At 37.5% G+C, this 22,107-nt stretch overlaps 2 protein-coding genes across 5 annotated transcripts; one reads left to right on the top strand and one right to left on the bottom strand.

Annotated features, from left to right (window-relative positions):
- Nucleotides 1-153: 153 nt before the first annotated feature.
- On the bottom strand, nucleotides 154-12,370 carry LOC121637960 (coiled-coil domain-containing protein 81-like). Of its 3 annotated transcripts, XM_041982346.1 has the most exons (17): nucleotides 12,075-12,370; nucleotides 11,827-12,007; nucleotides 11,631-11,692; nucleotides 11,365-11,518; nucleotides 10,468-10,652; nucleotides 10,300-10,374; nucleotides 10,038-10,209; nucleotides 9,669-9,783; nucleotides 6,743-6,836; nucleotides 6,287-6,433; nucleotides 4,062-4,160; nucleotides 3,587-3,756; nucleotides 3,422-3,500; nucleotides 1,561-1,671; nucleotides 1,325-1,434; nucleotides 1,108-1,233; nucleotides 154-741 (listed from the first exon to the last, which is right to left on the bottom strand). In XM_041982346.1, exons 1-17 carry the CDS (start codon nucleotides 12,096-12,098, stop codon nucleotides 603-605), a joined length of 2,043 nt encoding a protein of 680 aa, XP_041838280.1. In that variant the 5' UTR covers nucleotides 12,099-12,370; the 3' UTR covers nucleotides 154-602. The 3 variants fall into 3 exon arrangements, with proteins under 3 accessions (XP_041838280.1, XP_041838288.1, XP_041838297.1); XM_041982354.1 differs by lacking the exon at nucleotides 1,561-1,671; XM_041982363.1 differs by lacking the exons at nucleotides 3,422-3,500; nucleotides 3,587-3,756.
- Nucleotides 11,959-21,392, top strand: LOC121638077 (interleukin-18 receptor 1-like). Of its 2 annotated transcripts, XM_041982525.1 has the most exons (10): nucleotides 12,183-12,476; nucleotides 17,052-17,298; nucleotides 18,834-19,020; nucleotides 19,120-19,264; nucleotides 19,410-19,472; nucleotides 19,571-19,694; nucleotides 19,873-20,018; nucleotides 20,137-20,283; nucleotides 20,436-20,582; nucleotides 20,694-21,392. In XM_041982525.1, exons 1-10 carry the CDS (start codon nucleotides 12,422-12,424, stop codon nucleotides 21,041-21,043), a joined length of 1,611 nt encoding a protein of 536 aa, XP_041838459.1. In that variant the 5' UTR covers nucleotides 12,183-12,421; the 3' UTR covers nucleotides 21,044-21,392. The 2 variants fall into 2 exon arrangements, with proteins under 2 accessions (XP_041838467.1, XP_041838459.1); XM_041982533.1 differs by lacking the exons at nucleotides 12,183-12,476; nucleotides 17,052-17,298 and adding an exon at nucleotides 11,959-12,037.
- Nucleotides 21,393-22,107: the final 715 nt, after the last annotated feature.

Below are 22,107 nucleotides of genomic sequence, written 5' to 3' on the forward strand. Positions count from 1 at the left end.
CGTTATTTTCAGTCTTTTCTACGGGTACCATCATTTTTGTCCAGGCCTGTTTCATGAGTTTTTTTTTTTTTTTTTTTAAATAATTCTGTTGAAGCATGGTTGAAAAGCAATGTCTGACTTTCATTGGTTAAATTTCATAGAATTTTTATTTATTATTACTTTTGTCGGATTCAAGTTATTTCTGTGACAATTGTGAGTTTTTCTTTCATTAACCAAAGGGTACTAACAAATTTGTCCATGCCTATAAATTCAGTACAAATCCACAGCAACTGAGTAATGCCATCATGTCAATATGGTCCTAAATATCTCTAAAATATTTCTTGCATCTAACTGAATCCATTTCACAAAGAAATAAAGCCAATCTGGGTACAACCACGTTACATGAAATATTTTAACTTATTGACAAAATAACTATAATCTAATTAAAATCAAATTACAGCAGACATGAATTTCAAATACAGATCCAGCAAAGGAACCATTACAACAGAAGACAGTTAACCATAACAACAAAGAATACCTCATATATATATTATTTAATAACATGATGAATTGCAGATTTAAGGTACTGCTGTCCAAGGGTCAGTCTTGACCTTCATTGTTCTTCAGATCATGAACTGTGAGCCAGCGAGGTGACGAGAATCTTTCCAGATGTTGGTCTCTCCACAGTTGGAGGTCTTCCTCTTACACTGACAGCAACGCCTGTATTCCGTAAGTTTATCAACAAGGAGCTGACCGGCAGACCTGCTCACATGGAAATAGAAATGTTTGAGCAAGGAAACACATTTAATGTGAATTGTGAAAATACTTTTAAAACAAGTAAGTAGCAAGTTAATTATTTTCTCAGTTTTATCATGAGTAACATGCAAGTACTTATAAATGCACAAATAATGGAAATGTCAGTCTCTGGACACAAAAAGTCAAGAGAATAGATGTGGCAAGGCAAGGCAAATTAATTTGTATAGCACATTTCATGTACAAGACAATTCAAAGTGCTTTACATAAAACATTACAGCAGGGTGCAGAAAGCAATACAAGTGCATTACAAGTGGGTCTGCATTGCAATCCACCACCAATTTTGCAATTATTATAAGATAAATTTGAACACACCTCAGAAAGCGCCTCTCCTCCTCCTCTCGTTCATGTTTGAGTGTAACGCTGTGACCCCACTCATCCTCTAGTGACTTACTGATGTTACGCTTCTTTTCAAAGAAACTGATGCGGTCCAGTATAAGCCTGACCAGAAAGCATATTGTAGACTCATGCTGCTTCTCTTAATATTTAGCTTGTTGTCCATTTATTTATTTCCCACCCTCATTTTACTCACTCCATTTTGTTGTGTCTTAGCATTTCCCTTTCTTTCTCCAGCTGTAACTTGCGGTTCTGCAGTTCTTCCTTCTTCCTCTGAGTGGCAGTGTTAATATTTACCTGAAAGAGCTGTCAGCATATGGAACATATCACATCCACTTAAAAGTACAGATATACTAAGTATAATGCAAGTCGTAAAGCGAGAGGTCAGAGTATTTATAGGTCAGCTAAAGGCTGATAAAAATCAAAGGTGACCTTCTGTGCTCTTTCTCGACTCTCTGCGTTGCTGACTGCACTTTCACAGCGGTTGAACCTTGGGTGGTCAGGCTGACACTCTGGCATCTGCATGCACTTCTTATTCCCCATCTAAAGTACAACCAACAAGCTAATCTCACACGTAAGAAGGCAAATCAGATATAAAAAAACATGTCAATGTTGTCTCTCATAAATTTGTCCTGGCAGCCTGCCTGCAATCGACCAGCAGGATGGGCACTCATAACTGACATCCTGGTTGTAAAGGCCCTGCAGTGCTCATGGATAGACTGGCTGCAGCATCAATAAATGCTGAGAACAAACACAGCAATAATTCTACAGTGATCACTTACTGATAAGAATCACAGTCAATATTAGGAAGTTAAAGGGATAACTTCAGGACCCCTAAGTATGAGGAAGACTAACAAAAATCTGATTTATTATACAGGAGAAACATAGCTATCACAGTGTTGTACTATCAAGGGATAATAAAAGCTAAAAATGTTAAAATAACTTTTTTGGGCTCCAAAAACACTACATTCTGTTCCCCTTCATTAAGTGTAATATGTTTCCATATTGTGTTTTATGAAACTTTATCAAATGGGAAATTGCTAAATTATTGCATATTCAAAAGATTTCTAAAGTGTTTGGAGGGAATGACAGTGGCGTTACTACACAGACTGATGCACAATAACCTCACTGTGAGTTGTGTTTTGTTAGAATAAAGCTAAAAATAAAATAAATAAATAAATACATGGGCTTAGATAATGATAAAAAATATGGTTAGAGATGTTCACCACCTGTAATGTAACATTGCATTTTGGACAGACCTACCTGTTCCTCATTTTCTTGTGAGATTAGATTGAAATGGACTTTGCTTGTTTGAAGTATTTGAAGTGCTTGAAGTGCCTTTTTGCAGAAAACTAGTCCTAAGATTTCTGCAGAACAGGACTCCAAACGAAATGACAGCATATGACAAGCTGTGAGTGAGAATGAGTCTAACCATACAAATCTCATTCCCCTGGATTGAGGAGGCATTTAGGAATATTTACGGAGTACTTCCTGAATAATTCTGAAATAATGACTTTACAGTAGCTAATGAGTTACAGAGAACAGCATGGGTGCTATTATATTTAACAGATATCTGCAGATACATACCGATATCAGTGATTAGATGATTAGCGTTGGTTTCCCAGATTGTATAAGTAACAATAAAGTTACAAAGAATTTGATGAATCATTATATTATTATAAGTTTTTTTTTTATATAAATAACATTTTTTGTCTAATATATCCATTAATCCATCGCCCGTTAGAAAACTGAGAAAACTCAAGAAGATTAATTTCCTCTTGATTTTTCATAGGCAAGGCATGTTTACTTACATTTTATGTTAATTATGAACATTTATGGAGAACTTTAGAGGCCTTAATGATATGTGCTTATTTGTTCATGGTTAGAAGTATGAAAGCAGATTTTGTTAATCAATGAATGGATCAGTAACCAAAAACTATAGTGTGTTCTATATCCTGGAAGGAATAAGGCTGCATCCTTCCCACATCTCAGCTGAAAATAACTAACATACTGTGTGAGAAGAACTGGTTGCAGTGTCCAGCATTAAGATCAATACCAAAACAGTAATTAAAAGTAGTTATTTCTTCTTTTTATTAGTATTCAGTAGTGGAATTTGAAATAAATTTGAAGAGTTTGAAGAAAATCTCTAACAAACTGAATGTGAGGTTGTGTTATTCACTTCCCTCCACATATTGGTACTGATGATTATTCGTATAAAGAGGAGTAAACTATTTAAAAAGACAAAAATGTTCTAAACAAGATTAAAACACCACTTGGTAGAGCGTTTTCTTGCCTGAATGTCCAGAGCCTTCTTGTAATATTTGGTTTTCTCCTGTTTCTGCTGGAGCAGCTGAGCCCTCTGCAAAGCTGTCCTGAAAAAGCACACCCATACACCTGATGACACTTGTTGTCTCCACAGATAAATATTTGAAATCCCTGAACTGTTACAGTTACTCACTCCTGGATCAGCTGGACCTGGTCAAGGTGCTCCATGAGAAGACGGTTGTGTTGCTCTATAGCCTTGTGTTTCTGTTGGGTCTCTATCTGGCTCAGAAGATTGTTCATGTAACAATGCTGTTGAATCCTCCTTGGAGGTGTGAGGGGCCGAGCCGGAAAGATAAATGTATTCTAAACAGAATCCAGAGGGCAAACTTAAATAAGTGTTTGTAGGATTTTTAGAACATTTTTACTGACCAATGTCTCACACCATTTCCAAGTGTCGCAATCATTTCTGCTCTCACACACATTCCTTGTAACTGTGAATCATGGGAAGTGCTGCATAGTGCTGTCCGTCAATAGAATCAGTCATGGAATAAGTATGAATTTGCATCACCATATACTCTAGTTACCACAGGAACCACAGGCATCAGGAGGGGACATTTATTTAAAAAAGCCATAAATTTGATGTTCACCAAGCTTCTTGTTTTACTTACAGGGATGATCGGACAGGAAATCTTCTCTTTCTTCTGTGACATTTGCATATTAAATGCAGCTACCTGCTTTGCATGGTCACGCTGTTCAGTTAACTTCACCTGCCGGAAAAACACACACCTTTAATTATCATGCTGATTATAAAAGAAAGTAACTGGAAACAGTAATATCACATATCACACATGTCAGTGTATAAATTTAACTATTTCACAGAGAAGTTACTTTGTTCCATGAAGACACTGAGAAGGATTAAGATATTTAATCAGGTGTTGTGGTGTTTTGTTGTACCATTAATAATTTTTGTCAAAAAAAAGCAATTTTCTATATAATAATAAAAGGATTTTCAACAATTTTCAGTTTCATTGTCTGGGTCTGGTTGTCCATCATCTTATTCATCAAAGGTGGCATAAATATTTGAATTTTGACTGCAGTATAAAGCCCCATTACAGAGCTTTTACCGTACCATCAAAGGTTAATTCAACTAATACAACCACAGCTCCAGGAATGTATATGATAATGGTAAGTATGCCATCAAAACAAGTCAGAACCACAGTTTTAAGATCAGAAGACTTATGTAGTACTGGTTAACTGAGAACATCTGCAAAATGGCTGCATCTTACTTGTCAGTTGCCTTGAAATATATAAATCTGCTTTTGTTTTTGTCAGCGGTCTCAGTTTGTGCCTGATTGTATTACAGAAATGAACCCCCTGTAATGTTTCTTTGGGTAACTGCATTATGTCTCTTACTATGTTTATAGTACAGTTTGGTTTGCCCTGCATATAGAACCTGGTGTCTGAAACTTTTATTATGTTTTTATTATGTAATGCACTTTGCGCTGCTTTTTTTAATATAAAATTTTATTTGATTTAACACAGTACTATCTTAAGCAAGGTTCCAAATAACCTGTGTGGAAACATAAATATGACCATTGTCTAACTGGCCGGACTATACGATCCAGGGTTCAAAACAAAGTAGGAAAACTTTGAATTGAATCATACCATGCAATAAAAAATGGTTTGTAAGTTGATGGACCAACACATTCTTCAGTATATTTTGGTTTGATTACATGTGTGACACTCTAGATAGCTTTCAATTTAAGGTTGAGACTGCACGTCTCCAGACAACTGTAAGGTGATATTATACACGCTACCCAGTGTTTCCTGTTGAGATAGCTGAGCTATGAGGTCTGGCTCGTCCAAGTCTTTTCCTCTAGTTGATTTTGGGGGAATGAAATGTCATCTTTAGGACAGAAATGTTAGTAATGAGTTGTGGCTCGTTTTTCAAGTAGATAGGGGAATTTTTAATTACTTTGGAGAACAGCTTAGCCATTAAGGTTTCTGAGGAAATGTCCATTTCTCTCTTTGAAGTAATAAGTCTCAAATTGATATTGATATTTTTTTTAAATAGCAGAGTTTGAACCACTTTTAGATGGAAAATGACCAATGTCTGATATATTGTGAAACCATATCTCTATCCTGACTCTTTTAAGGCCCATTTATGGTCCTTTTATGTACATAAACAGCTATGTCAATTTCAAACATAATGATATGTTGCTGCTCTCATATTTCCAGGCTCTTCCATGGTTAAGTTAATCATCCACCAGTAGGCAATGGTGAGTTCTGAGTTCACAACTGCATTCGGACGTCATTTTCAGACGCTGGTTGGTGGTGTTATTACAGCTCTGTCCAGTTGTTTGCAACCACCTAACACACTCAACACATTCACATAGCCTTTCTTGAAAAGCTCCTGCCATCTCTACAATAATTGTCCTTATCGACTTCTTCTTCCTCTTCTTCCTGTTCCTCTGTTCTGTTCCTTTCAATGGTCCCGTCAGTTGTGCTGCTCAATGCTGCCCCTGTGGTTTCCGGGGGTATTGCTCAGTTTTCTGAGTCAAGCAGCAGACAGCAAACAGACAAAATAGCGTGCATAAACAACGCAGGGGACAGTCGAAAGTGTCTCTGTTCTCTTGAGATGGACTAAAGGGTCCATCCATCTGCATATCCGTCATCTACATCAAGCATAAATGGGCCTTTACTCCTCTTTCAGTCAAGACCTCACTTTTCAGAAAACCTTCAGAAAACTTACCTGACATCATCCATACTTCTAAACCTTTTCATTAAACCAATAAACTTGCATTGTTAAGGTGTGGTCATTGCTAGTGAAACGGCTTGAAAATCACTGTCAAAATCATGTGTTATAGATGTATATGGCCACAAACAAACACACCCGTTCTTGCTCCATTTGATGCTTGTCTCTCAGTTGTTCATTGAGTAGTAAGAGTTTCTCTTGAGCTTTTTCCTCTGCCTGCTGCTGCTCCCTCAGATACACTGGAACATTTCTTCGTTCTCGTTGTGTACACAGGTAGCACAGTTCCTATGGTGACAGGTGGTTAGTTACGCATCCAACAGATACAGAGCAATATAGTTGCTAAGCTGAATGTATATTTGAAAAATATTATGAATGGAAATGCTTGACGACAAAACAGTTCCATTTAAGTGGTGGAAGGGAAATGAAACTGTGTGGTAGCAGGCCAGAAAGCCCCAATAGCAAAAGTTTACTTCTAGTGATGTCATAGTGAGAGGTCCGGTGCACTCACAGCAACACATTCTAAAACAGTAATATTCATGAATTCACCTTGAAGTACATAAAACAATATTAATAATCAAACATGCTCAAACTTACTTGTCCAACATGTGTGTTCCCCAAGCAGCTCACATTCTCAAGATGATCCTTCACTTCAGCAGGTGCCATTTGGGGTGAGTTGGACATTGTGGGCCTGAGAGCAAAAGCAATTTTTTATGCTGTTGTACACTGAACATCAGTTTAAATGTCAGTGAGAAACAAAGAAAATTCTTTTATTCGGCATTCGGTTGTACATTCATCTAAGTCACTTCAGAGCAGTTGCAAAGGACTCAGTGTAGTTTAATGACTAAAACTGTGCATTCGCTAAAATTTGCATATGTGCATCAGATTTTTAAAGCAGTGCATGTACATGGTCTTCTTTAATCAATCTCAGACATACATATATTCACAAGCCTGTATTCTATACTAATCTTTATCTATGGATGTCAACGCTTAGTTAGTCTCTTGATTCCAGTGAATGAAAAAAAAACTTTGTAAATTAAGAGTAAAGGTTCATGTCACAGGTTGGAAGGAAAAGTCCTTCCACAAGATCAGAGCCAGCATCAAGTAATGGTCATTATGCACATTTTCCTTTCTTAAACACTGGAGATCTTCTGGAAAATGTGTGGATATTTTGGCCCTGACTTTTTAAAGTTGCTGTTTACATAAAATATTAAAATAATCTTCAAATTTACAGAAAGGTTGCAGTAAACAACTTTTTTTTTGCCTTGATTTAAATGAGTGTAAGTTTGTGCACACTTCGAGTGTGCAATAACTTTATTCCAGAGGCAAGGGAGCAAATGCTGCTTCATCTTGCTTAATTCTAACCCTAAGAAAACTGACGAAATCTGTCCCTGAAGACCTTAGGGGTGTTGGTCAGGACTTTAGCAAGTTGAGCACTGACCTCTAATCTTGCATTTTGGGATCCAAAACAATGAAACCTGTGTTTTCAGCATTGAGTTGGAGGAAATTCTGGCTCATCCACTCACTGATTTTTTTTAATACACTCACTCAGATAGTAAGGGACTGTAGGCATGTGGTGACACTGTAATGTATAGTTATGTGTCCTTATTAGTGTGGTAATAGTTGTGGCAATACTCAATAGTGATCCAAGAATGGGTCTTTGAGTTCCAGTGTCAGAGAAAATAAGGCTGGAATGTAAGAGATTGTTCTGGACCAAGAAAGAGGGATTACCGTAACAGGACTTGCTTCAACAGGGTGCTGATTTGGCTCTCTTTCATGTAGTGCTTTTTCTCCTTTCTGTTTTGACTATGCTTATCTGTTATCTTTTGTGGAAAGAACAGTTTAATGATGCAGTGAGAAAGATAAGTTGGAAGTGTGTAGTTTGACTCTTGACCTGTTCAGGGGAAGTCCGTCTCTCTTAAAAAATGTCTCTGGTCCCAGAAAAAAATATAAATTGCCAATGAAGTGGATTGAATAGGTATCGCAGGCAATATAAAATCTGTGTATTTAGTGGCAGAAGTTGAGGGAAACTGAATAAAAACCTCAGGATTCAGAGATGTCAGCACCCACATTCAGAATTTGAGGACAAGTCGTTCCCCGTGGTAACTTCAGATTACTGTAAAACCTTACCCCACTTTGTGATTGTAAAAGGTCCTCCAAGTCATCAGATAGAGATGCTGAATCTTGTAGTAGAGGAGCAAATGTTCTGTAAGCTCACAGTCCATTGTTTTAGAGGACTGTTAATCATTCTGTTAGCAGCTGTCTGCTGCTGTTTCCTCCTTTGATTAAGAGTGAAATGAAAAGGAGGATGGTAATACATACAACTGGTGAAAAATACTTTTTTAGCACCTTGAATATACAAAAATATGTGTGGTCTAGTAATTAGTCAGTGTCCAGACCACAGTGGTCTGTCTTCTCGTCATAAGAAAGGAGGGAAAACTGGTAAATTGCAAGCAGAAGCGAGGGCAGAAATGAGAGCAGAAGCGAGAGCATCTGAGCAGAAGTATAAATGCATAATAAACCAGGTCTTAACAACATAGACTGGGGTTCTTCAGCACATTTTCTTAATATGACTGATTATAAAATTCTTTTAATTATAATTATTAATTTAAAATAGTTGGGTGTGGGGTTCGACATACAGGTAGAATGTGAATATTTTGGTCAACATAGGGAAACATGTTTGGTGAGTCTGAAAAGCTAAAATATTTCAAGAAGTTATACAAACTAAAGATTGTGCTTTGGTGCAACAATGCTAATGCTGCCACAGGTAGCTTCAGTTCATAGGAGGATAACAGCAGTGAATAAAATGTAATTGACAAACCAGCAGGTACACCTTCTGCAGTGGATGACAGCAACACCTCCAACCTACAGACATCTCTGAACCCTCTTTGAAAAAGAAAAGGAACATGGCTAAAATACATCAGTCATGCAATGAGTAACAATCAGTGCAGGACTGATATGGATGGTGCCCTGTGGTGACTGTGGTCTATTCATGTTATGCTGTGGGAAAAACTTGACGCATAAGGATCTCTTATCATGTGTTGGTAAGGAAATGTCAGCATAACCTGGCCATAAGAGGACGGCTGTGTTCTCATATGTCGCCCCTCTGGAAATTTTCCATAAAGTTAACATCACTATGAGGATGGACACTATGTTTCTTATGCTAAACCGGCCTCCAGTAAAATGAAAAGTAATTTAATGTGTGGTCCTAATCAGAAGTAACAAGTGGAAATATTTACTCTTTACAGAGATTGCAGGTGTGTGTGTGTCCATGTGATTGTGTGTGGAAACTGACATGCACGGACATGATAACAAAGGATAATCTGTCCCATGGGTAGTCTTGCATAATTGATGGAGCTGCAAGCTGTCTCTGGGCAGTGACGATATGAGACCACCACTGAGCTCCCAGCTCTCACTGACTCCTCTACCAGCAAACAGCAGCTCAATGCAGTGTAAGCTGACCCACTCCAGAGAGTGTGTGCTGGTCCATCTGTGTGTTTTTGTATCTTTGAGTGTTGAGTACTTGTTTGTGGACTCCACAGGGGGGTTTGGATTCAGTTCCTTAGTCAGGCTGACAGCTTTCAGCTTGGCAGGCTGCAGTGTCTGATTGGATTTAGGCTCTCTCTGTTGGGGAACCTCTGCAGAGAAACACAACACTGAGTAGGTGCACTGCTATTAGGCTTAACTGCTTACCTCATTCTTCATAACAACTACTTCATATCTGTTATCACCGAGTGTGTTATTCTGTATTAGTAGCTTGTCTGTCTTTGTAGCATTTCAACCTCCTTTAAATCTCAGAGGCTGGTTTCAGTAGCTTGGAGTGAGACTGTGGAGACTCTGTCAAACCCCTGCTCTAACTCTCAGGCTTCTGCAGCAGTCTTTTTTTGTTTACCTCCTGCATTCTTGTACTTTAGAGTTGGTGACAAGCCCTCTCCATCTTTGTCACCAGCTTTGTTATCAAGCTGAGGAAAGCAGACAGTGGGCAGGATGACAGGGTCGGCAGTCGGGGGTCTTTGAGGCTTAGACAATCCATCAGGGAGTGAAGACACACTGCTACCAGCTCTCTAGAAAAGCAAAAACACAAACAAGCTGCATGAATACACAGACACTTAACACTGATTAGCTGAAACATGCAAACACACTTTTTTACTCACAGTTTTTAAGCCTGTCAGCTGTCTACCAGTTCCTTCCATTGCGTTCATAAAATCCCTGTTAAATTTCATCTGGACCTTTTGAACAACAACTGTAAATTAATTTGATTAAACAAGTGCTGTCATAATCCACACTGTGAAACAGAAATACAGTATGAGCAGATAAGGCACCTTGTTACTCTTAAAGGACAGTACTCCTATTCCATTGAAGAAGAGGGATAATTTTTTTTCAGAGTCCAAAGCTCTGAAGAGCAGTAGAAGAGTTTCTCTATAACAGCCCTCCACTTCATCACGGCTGAAAGGAATCTCTTGTGACACAGCTACAAAGTTCAGTTGCACCACTGGCAGGTGTGTTGCTGCAAAAGATGTGCAAAGATTCATAATGTTCGTATGTCAAAGTGTCAAGCATGTTTATGAAACCATTAACTCTTTCTTTCATTCTGCAGCAATACTAAGAGCAGCATCTTGTTAATTTATAAATAATGTGTGAATAATTATTCAAAGTAATGTAAAAACAATTATTCATCAATGGATCTTGAAAAACTTTAGTAACCTTTCAAAAATGTGTTAATGAGAGATAGTTCTATTTTTCTGATGTTATTTATAAGCTAAGGGAAATATACAATGAGGAACGGAAAACACGGACATTTGAGCCACACCTGCTGTTATTCATGACACATATTACACATCTAAGTTTCCAAAATAATAGAACAACATTCAGTCTTGCTCATATATATTATTTTATCAGCAATCAACCTTGCAAGTTAATGAAAACTTATTTTTAAAAAGCAGCTTTGAATTGATCAATTAATGTCAGTGAATATGTTCTGCAGTTCTTTTCCAGATTGGACTCCTTGGGTCTCTTTACTCCATTAAAGTGATAGTTGTATTAATAGGAAATCATGTGTCACAATGGAGGGGGATTTTTAACACAGAAACATGGGGAAAGTTCATATAGCGCAAGCGGATGATGCATAAATCTTTATTATACAGTATCTTATAAGTAAAAACCTGTACATTCTGACTGGCGTTTATCAGAAGAGGGTAGCATTTTCTTGTTGGGCTCACCAGCAGCTAGTGGTCTGGTCTGCTTTAAACCCAGAGAATGGACTAGTTTCCCAGCCACGATGAAGGTGGGTTGTAGGATCTTTGTGGGCTTGTTTCCTATGTCCAAATCCTGCTTAGAAAATGTGAAGGTCCCCAGCCCTGACAGGTGGACCCCCTAAAGACAGACAGACAGACAGACAGACAGATAGATAGATAGATAGATAGATAGATAGATAGATAGATAGATAGATAGATAGATAGATAGATAGATAGATAGATAGGCTTACCTTCTGCAAGGTCATCTGACGTTTGATGTAGGAGGATATTGCTGTCCAAACACCGTCAATATCTGAAAGTTAAAAATAGATTCATTGGTGGTCCTAGCAACAGGGAGACACCAGGAGTCACTATTCAATTATGCCTGTTTAGCTCAAAGTTGCATTAGGAGTTCAAGGAAAACACTGAACTCAAAAAGCTTCCAACCGTTTTTAGAGAGCTGGGAGAAAACTCGCAGAGTCCGCCTGTCCTCATCGTTCACCAGCCGCAATATGTCAGTCATCTCCACCAGAAACTTTCCCTGGATGAAGCTTTGAAGCGTTCCCGCAGAGTCTGAATTCTCCCCGCGCGGCTGCAGCCACCACACAGCAACAAGGGAGACGCAGCTCTGTGGCATGCAGCGCGTGCGTCAGTTCAGGTTTTTATCTAGTTATCAGTTTGGAAGTGTAACTTACGTTCTGAAGGCTTTCTTGCATCATGTTACGAAGGAATTCTACATTAAATGTAGCACAATACAAAAATTTAGGCAGAAGACTATGTGGAAATTTATGTGACAAAATTGGAATTAGGTTGTGTTAAAAGGCGAAGAATTGGGGGTATTGAAGAAACAAAAGTGAAAATGGCTGTAGCGTACGAATAATGGCATTTTCCGGGATGTCGGCGAAGATAAAGAAGTCGGTCCACCTCTTCTCCAGTTTTGTTCACGTGGAGAACAGCTGCTGGTTGTTTACAAGTGCCTCACGAGAAAAGATCGAAACCTAGACTCTGTTAGACTCTGTTAGACTGATCTAAAGCTATCACAATGATGATGGAAATGCACCTGACCCTTTTGACTACCCTCCTCAATTTACTGGCAGGTAAGAGATCATTTATTTCTTTAGCATAGTATAGTATAGTATGGTATGGTATAGTATAGTATAGTATAGTATAGTATATAGTCAGTGGTGTAGTCTACGTGATACGCAGGTATACGCCGTATACCCACAAGAAAAGGTCACAAATTTCCGTATAACCACTAAAAAATGCTAAAAGATGCGTATCAACATGTTTCGTGATATAACTTTCACTTTCCATAAATTAGCCACGAAGCCGCCCGTTTAAACCAGGAGTAATTCCGTCAAAAGTGACGTTGAGCCGCCGCAGAGAGAAAACAGCTTGGCCGTCTGTGCTGATCCTGACCTGCGTTCCTTTATGGCAGGCCTGACCTGCCACAATTACGCCACTAATCTGTCACGTTTCACCTAAAGAACGGCGAAAAAAAACGCCGTTTTGTCAGTAAACACAGCGTTTTTTTCGCCGTAATAAAAGGCTGCGCCGTTAAATACGCCGTAAATGTACCCAAAAAGCGCCGTTTTTTATGCCGCTTTGAAGCCCTAGAAAAACGCCGTAAAATACGGCGTTCTGTACATCAAGACGCGCGTAAAAAACGGCATTTTTGCGCATCAGGACGCGCATAAAAAACAGCGTTTTGCTAATATGATAATAATCTCCACCCTTCTTTTCTCACAGCCACTAAATGTGAAGTGTTTGTGTCCAATCACTGATCAAGACAAGCAGACCAAAGGAGTTCAGCACAGATCTCCTTTGTGGCCAAGATTGCTGTAACTTTACTGTGGTGGAGTTTTACATATGCTGTCTGTAATAAACAAAATGATTAATAAAAGACCATGTATTATTAAAGATCAGTGTTTAATAAATGTTTATTAAAAAATTAGACCATTTGGAAACATTAACTTTGAGTGTAGTTTCTTTTAAATATCCCAGCGCTGAAATGCTATTTTAAAATTATTCATATGTGTCAGGTTTGCTCCTGAAGACCTGAAAATTCAGCCACACGCAGAACAGATGGTTTTGAAAAGAATAAGGTTTATTTAGGGCCAGGGGATGGAGGGAGTGAAACCAGTTGTGGTTAGCAGGAGGAGTCAGGCAATCCTGGGTCTGTGGATGAGGAATCCTGAAACAAACTTCAGACAGGAATATCAGTTCACAAATCCAAAAGACGTAGTCAGGGCAGGCAGTGTTCATTCACAGTGAGGCTCTGTGGTCATGCGGGCAAGGGTCAATATCCAGGTGGGCACTTGAAAGGATCCGGCAGGGGTCAGGCAAGAGAATAACCACGGACATAACAGGGTCGATGACAAGGAAGTCTGGAACAAGAAAATAGCTGGATCTCAACAAGGTAAGTACTGTTGACCATCTGGCAGGGAAGCAGAGAGTAAAGAGTGTATAAGTAGGGCAGGGAGCAGGTGAGGGGAATCACAATCAGGGCAGGTGTAGGAGATCATCCTGATTGCAGCTCTGCAGAGCAGCTCTGCAACCAGTGGCTGTGAGAAAAGAAGGGTGGAGATTATTATCATATTAGCAAAACGCTGTTTTTTACTCGCGTCCTGATGCGCAAAAATTCCGTTTTTTACTCGCGTCTTGATGTACAGAATGGCGTTTTTTACGGCGTTTTTCTAGGGCTTCAAAGCGGCGTAAAAAAACGACGCTTTTTGGGTACATTTACGGCGTATTTATGGCGTATTTAACGGCGCAGCCTTTTATTACAGCGAAAAAAAAACCGCTGTGTTTACTGACAAAACGGCGTTTTTTTCACCGTTCTTTGGGTGAAACGTGACAGATTAGTGGCGTAATTGTGGCAGGTCTGGCCTGCCATATTCCTTAACAGCTGCACAAAACGGCGTTTTTAACGCACGTTAAAGTGCGACAAAACGGCGCTTTTTACGCGCGTTCATTGAACGCCGCAAAAATCAGCTTTTAACGACCACCAAAAGTACCACCGTTTTTTTTTTTGTTTTTTTTTACCACAAAACGGAGTATTTAACGCCGTTTTATTACAAACGCACCAATAAAGTGGCGAATTTTGACCACTTTGGCTTGCTATAGTTCTCTCGCTCTGGCTGTGTGTGTGCACGCGTGCTCGTAGAAGAGACTTCGACCTGACCGGCCTTGTGGAGTGAGTCAGGAAGGGGAATTTAAAAACAGGCATCTTTGGTTACAGTGGAGAAACGGAAAGTTAGGTAAATGTTGGACATTTAAAGCTGGTAGAAACAATTTAAATGTACAAAGTTAACGCTATATTAGCATGTTATTATGGTTAAATAAAAATGAAGACAATTCATAGTCATCTTAAATGTCCATTAATAAGGACACCTTGTACACCATCCGATAAATAACTTACGTGTGTTATGTGTGGCTGTCTCATTATTCAAGCTATTCCAAGAGTGGAATGTTTGCCTCTATATTTTTCCATGAATTTTTATTTATTGAAAATGGATTTGTCTTGTTCTGTCTGTGGCTGTTCAGTGGTTAATTAAAGTGCTGCTGCTAATCAATTCACATCAAACTTAATTTATAAAGCGTTTTTCTTGCCAAAGGCAACACAAAGTGATGAAAAAAAGTATGCATATTTAAGTAAAACAAGCCTTCTCACACTATATGACATTGCAATTTAAAAAGGCAAGGCAAGGCAGTTTATTTGTATAGCACACTTCATGTACAAGACAATTCAAAGTGCTTTACATAAAACACACCCATCATCGTCTCTCTCACAGTCACACAGATATCCACATACATGCACAAACAGAGCCATCCCCCCTCCCTACATTATACACAAACAAGAACTCCATAGTTTCTGTTTCTTAGTACAAAAATAATAAAAGTAATAAACACCTGGCTTGACGCCGCTGTGAGGAAACAATATCTTGGGGATCCGATCACACAAAGAGCCAGCCCACCCATTTCCACAGAGGCCACTACAGCAACAACCCAGTTCAGGGTAGGCCAGAGTCCACATCACAGCTGTAGGACTTCAGTGCAGGACCCCCAGCCACTGGGACAAGTGCAATCACCACGGCAACAACCCCAGTCCAAGCAGGCAAGCTCCTGGGGCGAAGGATCCCCATGAGGAAAGGAATGGCTGTTATACATCTTGTGTTGTTTACATTTAGATAACACATAACCAGTCTTTCATCAGAGTATACCCACTAGAATAAACTAGCCTACACCACTGAGTATAGTATAGTATAGTATGGTATAGTATAGTATAGTATAGTATAGTATAGTATAGTATAGTATAGTATAGTAAAATATAGTATAGTATAGTATAGTATAGTATAGTATATTATAGTATAGTATAGTATAGTATAGTATAGTATAGTATAGTATAGTATAGTAAAATATAGTATAGTATAGTATAGTATAGTATAGTAAAGTATAGTATAGTATAGTAAAGTATAGTATAGTATAGTATAGTATAGTATAGTAGACTTTATATAATGCTGAATATTCAGAGTGACAGGTGGGGTAATAATGTTTTATCAGATGTTTACATCAAAGTTAGAGAAACCTTTTTATATATCAGAGTAAATTTTATTTATTTATTTATTTATTTATTGAGCCTGCACCAACATGAGCGTGTTCTTAGTTACTTATTCATTTGTACTTTTGTAACCTCTTGACACCTGTTGTTACAACATAGCAACATACCACTTCAGGTCTTTGTTTTTATCTAATGAATTTATTTTATTTATTTGATTGTTTTTATTCACTCCTATGTACACATTTATTTTACAAATATGTATTTACTAGTTATCTTTATTTATTGACTGCTATAAATGTATTTAATATTTAATTTTTCTGAGTTTTTTCCTGTATTTATTTTGTTTTCATGTAATTGTAAAACATTGAGACATTAACCTTCTGAGAGACATATTCAAACAAACAGATAGATGGGGAAAACAAAACTGAAAGATAGCCAGTACAAGCCAGTGCATCTTTAATCTGGGTTTGTCATGTTTTACATGTTTAGAATTCCTTCCAAAAAGCCTGTTTATTTATTTCTCCATCAAACTACAGCCATTTCTTTCTATTCATGTGACATATTAGAAAGAGAAAACAGTATGAGCAAAAAATATTCATTAGTGCTGAGTGCAAAATTTCTGTGAGAAAGAAATGACAAGACTTGTCATCAAGCAAATTATATTATGTGTCTACATGTTACTCTAAAGGTTTCTCATCTCATGCAAAACATGTAAAGTTGCAGAAAAATGAAAAGGCTGTTTATTCAAGTTTAAAAACCAATGAAACAAAGTCTTCAGCACATCTGCAGTTCATTAACACATTGTTATTAATTAAATAAAAACATTAGTTTGGGGTTTAAGCTATTATTGTAGTTATTTTTATTCTTGTTATCGTCCTTAGCCAGAGAAACAGTTTTACACACATTTTTCCATGACTTTCTTCATGATAAGTTATTGGAAAAAAACAGTTTTAGTTGACTCATACTGACGGGTATTTCCACATTCAACACTAAATAGGTCAGCCACAATGTTTATTTAAATCAGAGTGGAAGCTATTCTTTACCTGATCAACAACAGTTTGCCAAATGACACATATATTATTATTACATTTTTATTTTTATTTTTTCCCAGGTGTGCAGTGCTTGAGACCCAAATTAGTATATGTGAAACCAGGTGAGATGGTAGCACTGCACTGTCCTCATAAAAATACTGAAGCTCAACTGATCTGGACCATTCCTACCAGTCAGCAGTTGAATCTGACTGACAGTAAGTCAACATTAGCTTATCAAAGGCAGATGGGTGTGCTGATTGATGGACGGAGCCTTATTATTCTCAGAGTTTCTTCAAGCCATGAGGGGAATTACTCGTGCTCTCATAGGTAAGATTAAAAACACTCCTGATCTTAGAAATAACATTTAAACCTATAGAATAGACTCTGTATCACAAGCATGCAGTTTGCTCTCAGAAAACGTACACAAGTTAGTCATATCAGTAAAACCATACCTGCCCAGTCTTGTGTAGCTCTGTCTCATTCAGAATAGCTTTTATAAACCCACTGAGGCATAGACACAGGGGTGGTGACCTGTCATATTGAGCAATGAGTTGTTGACTGCTGAACCTTTGCCAGATCTCCAGTAATATGGAGATTTTGCTTTTCTAATGCTATTCTTGGACAGCTTTGACAGTGTGGCAGGGCATACTGTCTTGAAGACAGAAGCCTCTGCTAACAGGAAATGCTGTTGATTGATTCTTCGGTTTGTGGAGACAAAGTAACATCCATCTGAAAGTCAGGACTCAAAATTCAAAGCATAACATTGCATTATTAATAAAATGATCAGTGTTATTCATATCACTTCTCATTGGTTTTGATGCTGTGGTCCATCAGTCTATTTCTACTGACAAGGCTTATAAATTTGATTCTGAACGCAGGAAATTAAAAACTGTAAATAGGCACACAGTATTTAAAAATAATAAGTAAGTAAAACAAGTTTAAATATCCTCTTATATTTTTTTACATTACTAGTTAGACCTTGCCAGCTCTGTCTTTGGGACCCTCATTTCCCTCATTGCTACCTTAATTCTTCTGGGATTCTTTATTTATTATGCACTGGACTATATTATTCGCTGGCTATTCTCACTCTTACTGTGTATAGCTAAATACCTAATTGTATAAGTCTTGTAAATATTGAAATTTTTATACTGTTTTTCATTTTTTTTGCTACCTTAAGAAGCACAACTGCTAAATGACTGTACCGCTGCAACACCTAAATTTCCCAGCTTGGGATGAATAAAGTACTTCTATTCTATTCTATTCTATTTATACATAACGTGTTCTTTAAAGTCTGTTTATAAAGACAGAGATTATTAGAAGTCTTCCTCTATGAACCAAGTGGTGTGCAAATTAGTCAGCTATCTTATCCTGTTTAAATGCATATACCAGAAAGTTCAGAACAAAAGGCACACTTCAAATTTAGTGGCAACTGGTTTGTCAGACTCTATAGTGGTGTACAGTGGATTGCAGAGGCCAGTGTATTGGTTATAAGTCTCATTGTGCTCCTGCCTAGCAGTCCGTGTGTTTCTTAGCAAGAATACAGCCTCCATGTAACAGCTTTACTGCAGTTTTACTTACGTCTCATCTACTGTTCCACACTACCAAAGTGGGGAAGTGTTTAAAGTTGCCACACTCACATCTTGGCCACATTAAAAGGGTTCTTATCCATCAATTTATCAGCATCGTCTCCATTTTTAGAGCTTATAGGACAAAGTCTTGCCAAACATAAACAAAGTTTGGATGAGAAAACAAGAATGTAAAAACATTTATTTTACTTACATAATGGTTGTTTTTGTTTGATTGTTTGTTTTGTTTTTGGCAAAACTAGACCTTTTTAACATTTTTTTCTTGTGTCGTCATAGGAATGCCAGCAACCACTTCTGGTTTACGCTGATTGTGTATTCAATACAGTCCAGAGAGAATGAGGAAAGAGGCCGGTATCCTACAACGTGTTACACACAAGAGCCCTGCATGCTGTATTGTCCCGATGTAAATATCCCTCGGGTGAATAGCTCCAATATTACCAGCCACAGCATTACATGGGACAAGGTATGCAAACACCTGATTTCCAATTTAAGTAAGATTTTATTTTAGAAAGTTGATGTAGTATAATGTTGGACTTTTAAAATGGACTGCTTCATGTTGTAGAAGGGCAACTCATCACCTACACAGAATTATTTCTTGAGTGTGGAGGAAGAAGACAGCGGTGTCTACACCTGCACCCGCTCCTACGTATATGATGGTCAAATTTACAACATGACCTTTACAGTGGTACTTGATGTCAAACCAAGCAGTAAGAAATTAAACACATTTTAAATATTCATACTTTTGATAGCTGATTATTTTCAAATTTTTGTTATCTTCTGTGTTTAATATGCTTGTTACTAATTAAATTATCCATGAGTTCAGTATTAAAAATGGGTGTTATTGTTTAACAGAACAAATCGGTCAATCAGTGATTCTGGCACCTAAACAAAACGATGTTTTTCCTGTAGATTTAGGTGAGTTCTTGTCTAGATTCACACAAACGAAACCATGTTAAACTGAATTAGTAATTTACTTTGTGTTAAATCTGTTTTTTGTTTGTTTTGTTTTCTAGGCTCAACGGTGGTGATTGAATGTAAAGCTGACTTGTATTCGAATGCTGACATTGTTTTCTGGCTAAGTGGGGACACATTTGTAGAAACAGATGACAATCTACCAGTTTTCTACAATGAATCTCAGTAAATGTTTCAAAAACATCTCCAAACTTTCATGACTGTTGCACTTTTAAAACTGTGGATATTATAAGTTGCAATAGTTTGCATTTAATTCCAAATATCTGGATTCTTTCATTTAGTTTTATTACTTTTGCTTTCATTTATTTCCCTTTCCTTCGGTTGCCTTGCTTTCACTTACCAGGGAAGAGTATGGAGACAAAATAAAGATGACAACGTTTTTAATCTTTAAAGAAGTATCAGAGGAAGATCTGTCAAAAAACTTCACCTGCAAGCTGCAATCTGACCATCAGCTCTCAAGTTTCGTCACTATTACTTTGACACATAAAGGTACTTTAGTCATTTTATAAACATTTGACTAGCATAAAACTAAACAGAATAAAGTGAAAGTTTTGATCTAACGTCTTCAGACAACTAGTTTTAATTTATGGATTTTATTTCCCAACAGCTCGTTCAGTTTCCCTCTTGATGCCATTCTGCATTGTTGGCATCATGGTGCTTGTGATCATCATAGTTGCAACTGGTTGTGCAAAATTCAAAATCGACATAGCTCTTTTCCTGAGAGACACATTTGGCTGCTATGTCAACTCTTCAGGTGGGAATGACATGTTTGACTTGAATGTTTATATTTTTCTCAAAGTGCATTTTTCTAAACTTATTTTATTTTGGATCTGTCTCAACAGCATCACTGTAAGTTGTTGGAATTCTGTGTGACAGAGCTGTGGTTGTTTATTGTCTTATGATTAGATGTAAAAAGCTACGATGCCTATTTGCTGAGTTACAATAGTGCCCAAGGACTGAGTGAAGGTGACAGAAGGTGGCTGGAGAGTGTTTTGGAAGAGAGGTTTGGATACAGTCTCTGCCTCTTCAATTATGATGCATTACCAGAGAAAGGTAAGGCACTGTGTACAGATCATTTATTTAGACATGATTAACATTAACATAATTTAATCTTTATACTTTTAACAGTGTTAATAAAGTAACCTGAGCTCTGCTTCCTTGCAGCTGGTGCAGAGGCTGTGATCACCTGCACAGAGCAGAGCCGTTCTGTGGTTTTGGTTCCCAGCTCATCAAATTCTGATCCAGGTTCTGACCTGCTGAACAACATCCTTGCAATTCTTGTGGAACGCCAAACTCATTTGGTCTTCATCATACCCGAGATAATACAAGTGTCAAACAGAAACTCAAGACCAGAGGCATTAAAACATCTTCGTGAGAACAGAAACTGTGTCATCTGGAAAGACAGGAAGTCCAAAGAGCACAACTCCTCTTTCCTGAAAATGCTTCGGTATTACCTACATGCCCCGCAGCATGCCACAAGAGTTCTGCGTCACACAAAATCAGATGTTGTTTAATATTTAACTAAATCAAAACAAAGATGTAGCTCATGTCATGCTTTCATTACTTGACAAAATCGTGCAAGAAAATAGATATTCAACCCAAGCAAAACATCCCAGATGGGGATTCAAACCAGGGTCAGCAGCATCAAGTAAAGGAAACCAGTTCAGCCAGTCAAGCTTTTATTATTTAAATCAAATAAGTATGCGTAATATAAAATGTTTAACCTTTTTATTCACTTATTTATATTTTGATTTCTCAATTATAACAACCTACTTCTCTGTATTTTGTTTAGTAAAAAATATTGTAATGCTATTCTTGATGATATTGTAAATCACATGCACGCAATATCTATTAAATTAGATATTTTTTATATTTTATCAATATTTATTGTAGTTTTTTTCGTTATTTTAACTTGTCTTTTTAATCTGATCTAATGTTTTTAATGGAACCACTGGATCCCCAGCATTTCTTTCTTAATTTTTTATTTTTAATTTTTTTTTTTTTTCTTAGCTGTTAGATTTCGTACAACTTAGACAAGTTTATTTGTATAGCACAATTCAGCAACAGGGTGATTCAAAGTACTTTACAGAAAATAAGAAACATAATTTAACAGTGAAACAAAGAAAAAGGAAAGAACGTTGGATAAAAACAGTATTAAAAACAAGATCAAGTTTAAAAATTCAAGCTTAAAAGAACCAGATGTAGATTTTGACTTCTATTAAAATGCAGCAGAGAACAGGTGGGTCTTTAACTTGAATTTTAAGTAAACTGAGTGTTTCAGCTGCTCTGAGGCTTTCTGGGAGTTTGTTCTAGACATGTGGAGCATAGAAGCTGAAAGCAGCTTCTCCATGTCTAGTTCTGGCTCTGGGAACTGATAAGAAACTGGATCCAGATGATCTTAGTGTTCTAGGAGGTTCATACTGGGTCAAGAGGTCACTGATGTATTTTGGTCCTAAACCATTCAAAGCTTTATAGACCAGCAGCAGAACTTTAAAGTCTATTCTCTGACAAACAGGCAGCCAGAGTAAAGAATTCTGAGATGGATTGATGTGGTGCTCTTTCTTGGTCTTACTGAGGA

Source organism: Melanotaenia boesemani, chromosome 1, assembly GCF_017639745.1.
Source record: "Melanotaenia boesemani isolate fMelBoe1 chromosome 1, fMelBoe1.pri, whole genome shotgun sequence".
Lineage (NCBI taxonomy): Eukaryota > Metazoa > Chordata > Actinopteri > Atheriniformes > Melanotaeniidae > Melanotaenia > Melanotaenia boesemani.